This window comes from Vespula pensylvanica, chromosome 10, assembly GCF_014466175.1.
Source record: "Vespula pensylvanica isolate Volc-1 chromosome 10, ASM1446617v1, whole genome shotgun sequence".
Lineage (NCBI taxonomy): Eukaryota > Metazoa > Arthropoda > Insecta > Hymenoptera > Vespidae > Vespula > Vespula pensylvanica.
The window spans coordinates 8,201,416-8,214,672 of NC_057694.1; the positions used below are offsets into that span (position 1 = coordinate 8,201,416).

The 13,257-nt window shown below is 35.3% G+C and overlaps 3 protein-coding genes across 6 annotated transcripts; 2 read left to right on the plus strand and 1 right to left on the minus strand.

Annotated features, from left to right (window-relative positions):
- Positions 1 to 152: 152 nt before the first annotated feature.
- LOC122632226 (protein brambleberry-like) lies at positions 153 to 4,734 on the plus strand. 2 transcript variants are annotated; one of them, XM_043818793.1, is made up of 9 exons: positions 153 to 624; positions 783 to 1,167; positions 1,644 to 1,829; positions 1,901 to 2,123; positions 2,218 to 2,523; positions 2,619 to 2,831; positions 2,958 to 3,182; positions 3,300 to 3,609; positions 3,729 to 4,734. In XM_043818793.1, exons 2-9 carry the CDS (start codon positions 796 to 798, stop codon positions 3,853 to 3,855), a joined length of 1,962 nt encoding a protein of 653 aa, XP_043674728.1. In that variant the 5' UTR covers positions 153 to 624; positions 783 to 795; the 3' UTR covers positions 3,856 to 4,734. The 2 variants fall into 2 exon arrangements, with proteins under 2 accessions (XP_043674728.1, XP_043674727.1); XM_043818792.1 differs by having other exon boundaries at positions 157 to 624; positions 3,726 to 4,734.
- An 88-nt stretch (positions 4,735 to 4,822) lies between these two features.
- LOC122632227 (quinone oxidoreductase-like protein 2) lies at positions 4,823 to 7,289 on the plus strand. 2 transcript variants are annotated; one of them, XM_043818794.1, is made up of 9 exons: positions 4,823 to 4,962; positions 5,098 to 5,368; positions 5,462 to 5,695; positions 5,772 to 5,963; positions 6,033 to 6,214; positions 6,307 to 6,398; positions 6,468 to 6,594; positions 6,951 to 7,080; positions 7,181 to 7,289. In XM_043818794.1, exons 2-9 carry the CDS (start codon positions 5,120 to 5,122, stop codon positions 7,241 to 7,243), a joined length of 1,269 nt encoding a protein of 422 aa, XP_043674729.1. In that variant the 5' UTR covers positions 4,823 to 4,962; positions 5,098 to 5,119; the 3' UTR covers positions 7,244 to 7,289. The 2 variants fall into 2 exon arrangements, with proteins under 2 accessions (XP_043674729.1, XP_043674730.1); XM_043818795.1 differs by lacking the exon at positions 6,307 to 6,398 and having other exon boundaries at positions 6,454 to 6,594.
- LOC122632225 (protein SMG8) lies at positions 6,210 to 11,805 on the minus strand. Of its 2 annotated transcripts, XM_043818791.1 has the most exons (16): positions 11,577 to 11,805; positions 11,259 to 11,403; positions 10,874 to 11,148; positions 10,541 to 10,777; positions 10,219 to 10,412; positions 10,036 to 10,139; positions 9,742 to 9,935; positions 9,387 to 9,626; positions 9,094 to 9,297; positions 8,890 to 9,005; positions 8,643 to 8,798; positions 8,313 to 8,523; positions 7,932 to 8,243; positions 7,661 to 7,840; positions 7,413 to 7,568; positions 6,210 to 7,094 (listed from the first exon to the last, which is right to left on the minus strand). In XM_043818791.1, the coding sequence occupies exons 1-15, from the start codon at positions 11,615 to 11,617 to the stop codon at positions 7,448 to 7,450; spliced, it is 2,730 nt and encodes a 909-aa protein (XP_043674726.1). In that variant the 5' UTR covers positions 11,618 to 11,805; the 3' UTR covers positions 6,210 to 7,094; positions 7,413 to 7,447. The 2 variants fall into 2 exon arrangements, with proteins under 2 accessions (XP_043674726.1, XP_043674725.1); XM_043818790.1 differs by lacking the exon at positions 6,210 to 7,094 and having other exon boundaries at positions 7,288 to 7,568.
- Between the last annotated feature and the right edge of the window lie 1,452 nt (positions 11,806 to 13,257).

Sequence of the window (13,257 nt, forward strand, 5' to 3'; positions counted from 1 at the left end):
AGGTTGCCAACTTGCAGCGACAAAAAGTAAAGAAAACATCTGCATAAAAGATTTCAATAAAATGACAAACATCGATTAATTATAATAGCATTATATTTCAAATAATGAGTGTACGTATATACGTGTCTGTATATGCAGAAAGTAAATCAGTCATCATTAATTCGTTTTAAATACGTCGAGAACGATCGAAAGTAACGTTTGAGTTTCCTGTAATTTGATTGGTCCTCTATCAGCTATGCTCGAGAACGAACTGTAATTTAACTTTGCCCTATATTTGTCTTCTATTTATAATAATTAATTTCTATGTGTATCACGCGAATATTATGTAATTATAATCGAATTGTCTATCGGTAAATTTGTTAAATATCAAAATACACTTTCCTTTCATCTTCTTCGATAGTAGGATTATATATATATACCCCGCCAAAAGATTAACATAAGAACGTTATGATCGGCTACGACCGTTGCACGCAGTGTGCAAAATATACATAAAAATAAATAAATAAAGAAATAAATATTTGTTATCGCGTTTGACTTTTCTTCGACGAATAATTATAATCGTTTGTCGAATTAGTGATTAAGCGGACTTATCGTTAGATAGAACCATAGACAAGTTGGAAAGTGGTAAATATATCTATATTTTTATATTTAGCTTTATTATCAATTAAAAATATTAGTAATTTTAAGTAATATGTACCTATTTACGATTCTCTTAATCTCCAAGTCTCGTCAACAGGTATAACTTTCGAATTACTCTTTAATTTTGATATGAAATTTTACAGATATTATTACAAAATGGCAAATTTATATTTTTGGATTTTTATGTTGACGTTAATTTTACATCAAGCGAACTCAACGACGCTATTTAGCTGGTTATGGGATACAAGTAAGGATGATACGAACGTTTTGGTTGCCGATGGCGTACCTTTGATATCAATACCGTACGAAACTATGACAGAGGATGAAAAGTTTCTGCAAGAAGCTGCAAAGTTTACAGATATTCAAGCTTCGTCCCCTTTAAAAACGTGTCAACATAAAGTAATTATAAAAATAAGAACTTCTTGCTACGATATGACCGAAGAACAGCTTGCTAAATTGAGCGTCAATCTGTTGAATTGTCAATCGGCAGTAGAAGGAAGAAAAATATTTCCTTGTACGGAAGAGATGGTAAAAATTTTCTTTTAATTTTTCTTTTAACAGTCGTTTAATAATTATTTTATTAATTATTCACTACTTACAAATATAATACTTCAATACTTTAGTCTGAATCCTTGTCCTAGCATGGCAGCAGTATTGCCATACCCTTTGAGAAGTTTTATACAAGTTCAAACCTGCATATTCCCCCTCCCATTTCAAATATGCAGGGACCTCCTCAAAGATTCTGTAGTTGACATAGTGTGGGGTACAGTATCCCTGTATGAAGAAACCTATTTCTCTAGATCCAATAGAGCTGTACTATTTTTTGTTATAACATGGCGAAATTAACAATATATTAATTTGTTTCTTCTTTTTGTTTTGTTTTTATTATATAGAACATTGCAAAATATACGATAGAAGATATGTAAATGTTAATACAAGCGAAAGTGGTGTCTTCAAACCTCACACAAGTAAGATACTTACAATTATTTTGTGTTTTTCTTTAGTCTCTTAAACAATGCACGACAGATATGGATGCAGATATGTGGAATGCATATCATTTGATGAGTAATAGGGCTCGAGCGGTTTGTTATACGGCTCGAAGTACGCAATTTCGTGCTCTGACCGAATTAACGGTCAATAAATTGATGCAAACTGCACATTCGCAAATTAAAACGTTAATGTCTTTGAAGGTGTGCATAAGTAGAATACTTTTTGGACGTTTAAAAAGACACGATTAATATATTTTGTGATTTAAAAATAGGAAGGTCAGGATCGTTTGATGGATCGAACGAGCGAAGCGTTATCTTCCTTGTCGGACGGCAATGAAGCATTATTACTACAACAACAAAATCTGAAGGACGCTCAAACGACTGCTCACAAATTGGTGACTACTAATCTTAGAAATTTAAATAACGAAAAAGCATTGATCCGTCTAGGTCACGCTCAACTTGCGACCATGGTGGAAGATGTGAAAGAGAAATTAGGTAAATGAATGTTATTCTAATTATTTTCATTTTTACTTAATACAATAGAAGAAGTAATAATAAATTGTAAACGCGTTGAAATGATATTTTAAAGAGAAAGCAGGCGAAGAACTTGTTAAACAATCTACGGTGCGTGGAGAGAGTCATAAGGAAATATTAAACGACTTGACAAACGTACGAAATCAAGCACAATTAATTTGGGAAAAGATAGAATCTAGTACAACCCTTATACTCGATCAGCACCGGGAAGCTGCCGAACAGTACGAACAAATGATGGAGAAATTGGCACGTATTAATGAGACTATTCAGTTTATCTCCAATGTAACTAATAAAATGCGTACAGAAATAGAACAGAACATTCATCAAGTCGATTGGATTATGGATTACATCGGCGATACCGGTATGTCAAAGTAACAATTTTTTATTACGTAATAATATCGATTATCGTATTTCTATTAACATTTAACTATAGAAAAATTGGAAAATCCTTTTCAGGGGAACGATTACAAAAAGTATATCGTACAGTTTTGCATATCCTATATCTATTGATTGCCATGATAACTGCTGCATTTTTGAATGCACCGTTTTGGACCAGAGCGGCTATAATGGGCATTATACCTTTAAATCTTTGTTCTTACTTAAAACACGGTTTGGAGGCTTGCCTTGATTTTCCTTCTATCACAGCATTAATATTTTTAATAACGATGAGTAAGTAAACTTCAAAACAAACACACGATATATACATTTAAATACGCAACACACGCATACAGTGATATTATAAATAATTCATAATCATCACCGCTTTAACGTTATAATGTTACATTTTTGTTCTAGTGCATTTTTTAATGAGTGGCATACAATATATTTGTAAATCCAAATTTCAAAATTCTGAACCAGTAAGATTGATTAATACGAATGGATTATCTAATGGTAATACTCGCATTTACGAATCACCTTCCGATTCCAATTCCGTTCAAACAACGTTCATAGCTTCCGTAATAAAAACGACAGTTCGCAACTTTTTCATTGCTATACTTAATAAAATAAATGGTTTAAAAGGTTTGTTTTTGTTTCTATAATATTTTTAATAACTAATTAATAATAAACACCGTGTTCGTATCCATTATTTTATAATTATGAAAAATTGTAATGTACCATGTATTTCTATTGTTTTAGAAAAAACTTTAAATTTGATTCAATCGGTAGCCTCGTGGAGTCGACAAAATTTGTCCGCGCAAGAGCAGCTTTCTTGTTCGTATATACCGGCAAAGAAGTCGCACGAAGATATTTATGACTACGATTATCCTGATATGTCCGATGATTTTTCACCGGAAGATATACCTAACAAATCTAACGATAGCTATAATGTCACTAACGATGTAAATAATTTCATAAATAGAAGCGATCTCAGATATCGCTTAAAAGGAGTAAAGGAGTTTGTTGCTACAACCGAACAAAAAAATGTGTCTATAAACTCGTCCAGAAGGTGAGTTTTGATAACATACTTAAATATAAACAACATTTGTTGGATCAATGATGCGCACGCGCGTATATGTATGTATATATATATATATATATTAATGGAATTGTGTGTACCCGTAGCAGTAGCCCAGTACCACGTATGTTGTGTAACGGATTAACGCGAAGCGGGAAGAGATGTCGTTTGTTTGCAACTCTTGGTCGTGAGTTCTGTTCTCGTCATTCTACCGGTACGTCCATTATTACCGATTAATGTATTTTAATAAAAATAATAATTTTATAAAATTATATTTATTAATCGAAAAAATAGTAAACAATGAAGTATTTTATCTGTTCCTTATCGTATTAGTTTAATTAAATGCAAATTATAGCAATGTGCCACAATACAAGGTTAATGATGCGTTTCTTATTTTTTGTAATACGTTTTGACAAGTGCGTTTAAGAGTTATTCTTAATTATGCATATACATATCTACGTACGTATACAAAGTTATTAATGATCTATATTTTATAACTTTTATTTGACTTTTACATAAGATATTAGCAAAATACTCATTACTTTTATTTCTATTATGCGATGTACGTCGAATTAGACGAGTGCTGAAATACTTTTATAACCTACGATTAGAATAGACCTAAGTTATCGGTGAGAAATGGTACTGTTATTCTCCGAGATAACAAGATTGATACAATATTTAAGAGGTACGTAGTAGAGATACACTGTAGCTTAATCGTTTCAAAAAAGTGCCTTTATAAAATTAATATAATTTTACATACAATGCGATGTACTTAGATACAATAATTTATAGCTACAATAGAGAAGTATTCTATAATTTAAGCATTACGAATAGTTCGAATAGAATTACGAATAGAATGGGTTTATATATATATACGCATACGCACATGCACACACTATTATATATATACACATTATATATATACACACTATTATAATATTCTATAATTTTTAGATCGCAAAATTAAGATTTATCGCGTCTTTTTAATATCTAAGTAGTAGAAAAATTTAGACAGAAGAATTTGATCGATTAATGATATTTTTATATCAATCAACTGTATATCACAAGTTTGTAAATTATTTTATAACATGGCAAAAATATATTTCTCAAACCGAACGAAAGGCTAATTTTATCGATTTAAAAAATTTAGTATCAACGCAAACCAAAGTGTTGGCCGTATATGTAACTGTTTTAAAAAAAAGTAGTTGTACTTTTCTCCGACAGATAGCGAGTAGATCGAGTATGTGAGGTTTAAACCAAGTACATTTGATATACGCTTGTATGTGAGAAAAAGAAGAAATCAATCGTTTGTCACTTATATATCCGCTCTACTTAATAATACAGGTAATTATTACAGTGAGACATACATGTTGTTATGTATATACGTAAGAATCGGAAACTTAAATTTTTTAATTAGCTTACGATTCGTTTAGGTTACATTTACGATATTTTGTATTTACATTTTTTGTTTGTTTGAAGTTATATAAAAGCAATTTCAAGAATGTCCGTCACGATTCGACGAGTATTTTTCACGCGCGTAGCTGAAAATTATCGGAAAAGTTTTATGAGGCAAAGTGTTAGGGAAAGAACTAATGGAACGCTTATAAAAGAAGAATCAACCGATGACAGTTGCAAACCTAATATTCCTGCACCCGAACCGGGTAAATTTCAAGCAGCGATCTTGGATAAGTACGATAATTCGTTGATTATACAAAACATAGAATCGTTCGCAACAGCTCAACCAAACGAAGTAATTCCCGTTGACATAAAGTTTCCTATTTACTCTCGCTTCGCGTATTATATATTTCATATTTCTTAAAAGCGTCCTACGTTATTCCGATAGGTTATCATCGACGTAAATTATTGCTCTGTAAATCATTCTGATGTATTGTTGAGTAAGAACTCGTACCTATACGAACCAAAATTGCCTATTACGCTCGGGTATGAACTAGTCGGTGACTTAGTTTACGTAGGAAAGGACGCGGAAGAGAAAGGCTATAAAATTGGAGACAAGGTTATAGCGCTTAATAAAGAACGATACGGAGGATTTGCGGAACGATGCGTAGCAGAAGTTGCAGTACGTATGCGTTGTCGAGAAAGATTTTGAATGCGATAACGCGAATTTAAACATATATTTCATATTTTTTCATCAGGATATTTGGAAAATACCGTCAAATGTTAAATCATTAGATGCTGTATGTCTTCTTAACGATTATATGAGTGCTCTTATCGCGTTGGAAAGAGTAGTGTCCATAGATGAAAATGATATGATTTTAGTAAATGTGGGCTTAAGCAGCGTAGGTTTGGCAACCATTGATCTTGCCAATAATGTATTTAGATCGCAGGTAATATTTATTCGCTAACGCCTTACCGTTCCATATCTCTTTAGTAAAATTTACAATTTTTAACTGCAGGTGATCGGTATTTGTATCAATAACGACGATGCTGTTCTCGTTCATAACAAGGGTGTATTTGCGTCCTTTGCGTACGACGAAGGAGACTTGGTAGAATGCATAAAAGAAATTATTGGCGACAGAGGCATTAAGGCTATTTTCGACGTAGATGGCGGTGAATATTTCAAGAAAGTTTTGAAATGGTACAATTTCTGGTATTTTTAATAATATAATATACTTTTTTACTGTTACTAGTATTGTTAAACACATTTATCGAAAAAATGAATAATTTTAGTTACACTGATATATATAAAAGTGGCACATCGTTGAAAGATTTACTGCGCGATGATAATTTTACTGTGGCGATACATCATTTATCTCATGAAGGTATAAAACTCAATATCTAGTATTTATAAGCATAAGATCGTTTATGGAATTATAGCCTCTCTCATGAAGGGCGTATAGTAATTGCCGGCGCAGCTGCCACTAAGGAGGATGCACAATCGAAGGTCGAAGCAGGTTCTTTCAGTATCACCGGTTTTAACCTTAATGAATACAGAAAAAAGGATCCAGATAGTTATCGGCAAGTCATACGTTTTGATTATTTTAGATTTTAGTTAAAACATATTCCTATATCTATTGTTGATATTTTCAAGGCATCCTAGAGGGTTACGTTTATCTCGGAGCTGCGAGGAACGATAAGGGCGGTGATGGGAGCGAAGCGCAGAAATGCGTTCTATACGGAAGCGATTATATCGAAGCAGCGAGCAAAGCTACGCTTACTTTTTTCTATCGCAGCTCCAATATAAAAGTACCCTTATTTAAGTATTTAAATGCAGCTGCTTTGGTATTTTTTAAAAGTCGTACATTAAAAAAATATACTTAAAGAATTAAATTAGAAAACGCACGCACGATAACACTTACAGTACAATTGTATAGACAAGCCGGACAAGAAGTCTTAGATTTTTACGAAGAAGGCCTCGTTATTCCAGTTCATTCTACGATTTTTGGTCTGTATAAAGTCAACGAGGCGTTACGTTTCTCTTCCGAGGGAAAAACTTCTGCAAAGGTGAGTGGTAATCCCTAAATTAATTTCTTATATCTTATTTGTCTCATAAGGAATATTCGTGGATGTTGTATGAAACTCGTTTAAAATATTTCATTTGCAGGTCATTGTAGATATTAAGAATAAAGAACATATAGTTCTCGCAGATAAGGATGAAAATAAATAGAACGCAGATAAGGTTTGAAAATAAAAAATATAAATATCATAATATATCTTGTATAACATTATGTTTCATCAAATTTAATTTTTTGTTATTAACTTGAAAAGAGAATGTACAACGATCGCGCTTAGTCGGTTATACCGTTAGATCAATTGCATTATATAATTCTGCTTACTTTGACTATCGCGAGGAAAGATTTATTAAAAAATCTTATTTCTTTTCTGGCACAACTTCGCTAATACCATACATGCCAGCTAGTAATCGACCGTGGGAAGGAGGTACTGGTTCTTTTGGTGGTAAATATGGGCCCTTCTCGCCCATATAGACGTAACTATAGGCATATGAACGAATGGTTAAGGTTATTATATCTATCGTAACAATTTGATACGAGATACGCCAAAGTGTATTGTTTTTGAAGGATACGGTAATCTCAGAACCCAATAAGCACTTTGCGAAAGTTTGATCGGTTCTTCACAACCGGTTACAAATATGGGACACGGTGGAGGTCCCGGTTGAACTCGAGGATTTAACGTAACGTGAACGGGTGCTTTCGGAGTAACCACGTGAATTCTCATAAGTTGAGCTATCAAAGGTTGCGTTTGCCTGGGGAAAAAAAAATAATAATAATAATAATAAACATACATCGTGTTTATTACCGATTATTGAAGTGTACGATAAAAATCTTACTACGTACCTGCACGGACATGGAAAGTAAAGAGGCATATCTGTAGTACTGGATGTTACTTTGTTTCCGCTATCCTTTACGATTCCATTACCAGTTGCCTTTAAAACCTTGTCCGGCGCAGATGCCATAAATCTATGGCCTCTCGGGCATTCGTATTCCACTCCAACGAATATCTTAACAACAAATTCCTTCCCACTTTTGGATTTTCGACCGCGGATGGTATTAAGGTTTTGAAAGTTTTTACCTCTTTGGCAATATCCGTGAACCCCATGATCGTTTATAGTAGGCCACAAAGATCCCCTTTCCTTCTGATGCTCTAATCTATGAAATCAAATTATTGTCTTTTATGACGATGTAATAATTTGTAATGATTTATAAATCTTGACAAACCTTACTGTTACGTCCCATGGCAAAAGGAATGCAGAAGTTGGCAACACACCTGCTTGATGTTGCAAACCCAAATTGTGCGAGTACAAACTGCTTGGGCCAAGACAAACCAGAGACCAGCTAGAAAATTGTGGTAATAATCCGGCCGGTGACTCCGTGTGTAACATCCCTGGTAGATATTCCGTTGTTGATGGTTGTCTCACCAGAGACTTTTCTGGTATATCGCGTATAGTTTGTCAATTTTATACATGTATATATATATATATATATATATATATATATGCGCGCGCGCGTATGTAGTAAAGATACACGTCCACGTACAAAGTAAACTACCTTTGGTATTTTCTGCATCATCGGAAACTTCTATAACGACTTTGTGTCCGTCGCTAGGAGTAAGACTCGTCTTGTTACTCAATCTCGGAACATCTTCTTCCGTAGGATCACTTTTCAATGGAGAGGGTGCACCACTTTCATACGCTGTAATGTCGTCTGTAATATTCATCGAAAAACTTGAGAAATATTTTCCTTTTTTCTTATTTTATCTTTTAAAATTTTAATTCGTATTATACATCGTAATTACCATTTAAGGTATTTTCAACCCCAAGACTGCAAGGTTGCGTTTGACCTTGAGGCGTGGATAAATTAGTCCTACTAAGCGAATCCTTACGTTTCGTTCCTGAAAATAACTGTGCCGCTCTAAATAAAAGACAATATTGAGTTCAAGGTACTTCTCGCAATATCATTTTGCAGAAATTGAAAAGTAATATATGCATCATCGATTTACCTGAAATTATGAGTACTGGGCTGAAAAATAGGAAATTGTATACTTTCTAATTGCGCGCAACCACATTGCTTTGCTAACATTTGAAAATAGTCGTAATTAGCCTGCCGTAAACTAAACGGATCCTCTCGTGGCCCTTGACATCTTCCACAATTGCAGGCACAGATATATCGAACCCCGCTACAGTGTTCCATGATCGGTAATTCACTGTAAATTGGAAATATTTCAATTCGATATAAGATCTAAGAGATGGTAATAAAGTGTAACGGAAAAAAAAGTCAATGTATTAGAAATACCTATTATCTCCTCCTGGTTCAAGTTGTTCACCACCTCCAGCACCTTCGCTGCCTCCTTTATGAATCGGGTTTGTGCAAGGGTTCCCAGTTAACGACAATACTTCACACATTTGTCGTCCAGTTCGCCAATGTTTGTCGCATTCTGCTTGCAATTTCTCGCTAAATTCTTCAAACAACGGACCTCGTGCATGCATTTCGAAAACTGCCATAGCATGTGCTAATTTCGATTCGTGATATGCTCTAAATAAAACAGCGAGTTCTATGTATAGAATTTTTTTTTAGTTGGGATCGTGCTTTTCTTACGTATAAACATTATAATCGCATTTGACTTATACATTATTACGAATGAGATTACCTTGTGTAATGTTGAGGAAGATTCTCTTGATAAGTTTGCAAGGCTCTTGGGAGTACTTTGCTACATCTACTTTTACTGAATTTAACGTCAGTGTCCAATAGACTATGTAAAGATAGTAATTCTTTGTCTATTCCTTTTATGAAGTATTCCAAAATTTTGTTTGCCACATTGCAGAATAACGATAACGTAGGTATCTATCGATAAACGTGTACACGTTAATATTCATTTTTTAATCAAAATTTGTGTTTCCATAAACACAATGATCGTGATAAGTAATATAAATTTCGTAGCAACCTCAAAGTACGCTGGTACCGAATGTCTACCAACGTTGTCATCGAAACCTCTGCCAAAAGCAAGATTTATATGTTGTTGCAAGAATGATTTGAAAGAACGTGTTTCTGAAATCAATCAAACGGTTATGACATTTGCCTGGGCGTTCGCGTATACGCGCGAAAATAAATTAGAAAGATCGTACACCAATCTCTGTATCATCCGTTTCAAGATTTGTATCTAAACTAGCAAGACTTCTTGACGTACTACCACCGGAACTAACTTTACAACTTTGAATCAATTTTTTCATCATGTAACCCAAAATATCTCTAGATTCGGTAGGACCGTTATGTACATATACAAATTCTTGATTTGCTGGGATCGCAAATAACGAGTTTGAACTAGAAGGAAAAAGAAAACGGATTTTAATAACGAATAAATAAATAAATAAATAAATAAATGAATAAAAAGAAAAAAAGAAAAATAAAATAATAATAATAAAAAGAAAAGCATAATCAAAATCGTTCACCTTATGTTTGTAACTATTCTATTTTTTCTCAAGACATGATAAATTTGATCTTCCAACGAATGTTCCAGTTTTTTAATATTTCCTCCGTTATCCGCATCCTGCAGCGTCATAGGTATAGGACAACTTTCAAAATAGAATAATACCCTCGGAGAACAAGGTCTAGCATTCGATATCCAATCTTTTGGTATACTACATATTCCACTTAATACATCTGAAAGTTGAGGAGAAATTTTTTGCCTAAAACGAAAGAAAATAATTTTTCACCGATCCAGAGTTACATGTAGATATAATTTATAGTTTATTCCCTGCTATAACGTCGGGAAAACGTTTTACCGTACTATATCCATGGCACGAAATAAATGTATGTAACTGTAATCGAACGTATGAGTCGGATGGGTAAGTATTATCACATGAGATATATGAAATAACACCAGTAAAGCTCTGGCGTATTTATATCTCATATGCGCCCATACGCTGAGAAAGTCTTTGCAATCTTGCTTTTCTACGAATCTGTCGTATTCGGACAAAAGGGTATGAGAATCCAAAAATCCCCGCAGATGTAGATATACGGTTTTGTCTTTAACGTTATGATATCCTTCGATTTCGCACTGAAATTGTTTACAAGTTTTGTTTTACGACGCAACTCTAGCGAATTATTTTGATATTCAGACGTCATCAATTTATCATCGCTCAGTGAGGGATTTAAAAATATTATTACCATAGACGTTTCATCCACAGTTGGCTCGTTCAAAAGATCCACTTGGAGGATAGAACTCAACATATCCGTTTTACATCCTTTCGTACGATATTGGGATTTACCAAATACAGACACGACAACGACCTTTTTATTCGTGTGTGAAAAACTAAAATGTTTCGTATAATTTGTTATTAATATATCATTATTATTCTTATTATAACTTTCTACAAGAAAGTACGTGTTACTTGCTTCGATAATACGTATTATTGAAGCACCAAAGACGTGAGTAGTAAAGATTGTATTATTTTACTAAAGCTTATTTTGTATCCAACAATTTACCTGCTAGCGTCAATTGGAAGCGTAAACTTTTGTGGCCGCATTTTTGCATTTATTCACGATCTTGTGTCAATCAACGACAGGTTGCAACAGGTTAGGACGCTTCCATCAACGCATGGTCATCGGTAAATAACAATTCCGAGCTTTGATCACGAGTTAAATGTTAGGCGCGATATTTGAATCGCCCACTTAATTTGCAAATAATATTAGAGAATTCGTGTCTTGTAATTGAAAACATCGAGTATCGTAATAAAACGAGAGAATCGATAAAGAGGATAATATAACAGAGATTACGATGTAAAGCGGTAAGAAAGTAGCTTAAGGCTTATAAAAAAATGTAGACGGCAAACGATCGGTCTAACGTAGACGGATTCGTTTTCGATTGGGTATTAAAGACCGAGAGATGCAACATCGACCAACGGTAAGCTAGCTTCGAATGGTCAGGTATCGCCATGTGGTAACCTATGTAAGACGTATCCTCGATACAATCGTACCAGATAGGTGCGTGCATCCATTTTACATTCTAGGGTCTTTTTAACAAAGTCGTTAAAGTGCAACGGCGATTCAACAAGTAGTTCATTAGGTACTCGAAGAACGGCTTCGAGGAACGTAAGCCGCGCAACGATGCAACAAGATGGATAACGAGATGAACGAAGCTTTCGTTTTTATCTCACGAAAAAATGTGCTTCTTTCCCGCTCCTCTTATAGGTTACGCGAGGAGACATTTCGACGAGACAGGTCGCGCAACGCCAACTGCATTAGGATTGCATCTTTTCAAGGATAGCATCTATCGCTAGTCAAGGAAGAACAATCGTCGACGTTTCAACGAATGGATATGCGCCGTACTCTCGTGCCAGTGAACCTCGTTCCATCCTTTAGCCGCGAAGCTGCGAGGAAAGGACCAAAACGACGATCCGTTTGCATCGGCGTGCGTTCGTTGAAAAGAGGTAATATGACTCGCGAGCATCAAGTAGTCGCGATCGGTTCGCGAAAGCGCAGCGTACTTTAAAGCGGTGCTCCGATGAATGAACGAATGAATAAACGAACGGTAGGGGGCGGTAAAAGAAGACGCGGACTTGCGCTCCCGCGGACCGAGCCGTACGAGGCTGGCGAAGGGCCGGGCGAAGGGCTGGCGAAGTGGGAGGGGGTGTGTGGCGGTGGTACGGGGTGGCGCGGGCTTAATTGCACCGCATCACAGAACGTAGTATTTCGTAGTACGTCGGTTCGCATGCGAAGCCGCGCGCCCGTTTGGCCCGTTTCGCGAAGATCGATTTACATACACACGTATCTCCCATGGAGGAACATCGCGTTGTACGCGATACGTACGTTCACGTTACACGGAGATAGTAGGAGGTCGTAGATGGCTTGGAAGAAATCTAGATAGGAATCCAGGATGTAATCGGATGTAATCCTATTTTGAAGGATCTAAAAGAGCTAGGAACGATGGCTTTTCTTATCGATCATTCTCATACGACATGACATATTCGTATTTCACTTCGACGTTTCTCACTTTTGAGAAACGTCAGGGAATTTGATCGATCGACGGTCGATCGTCGTAGTCGTTAGGTAGTGGCCGCCGATCGGGAATAGCCGAATCGATGCGGGACGTTGCACACACAAATAGCTAGCTGGTCGCGCACGAGCGCTTCGCGTATATCGGTGGTAATGCTCGCGTACCGGCTCG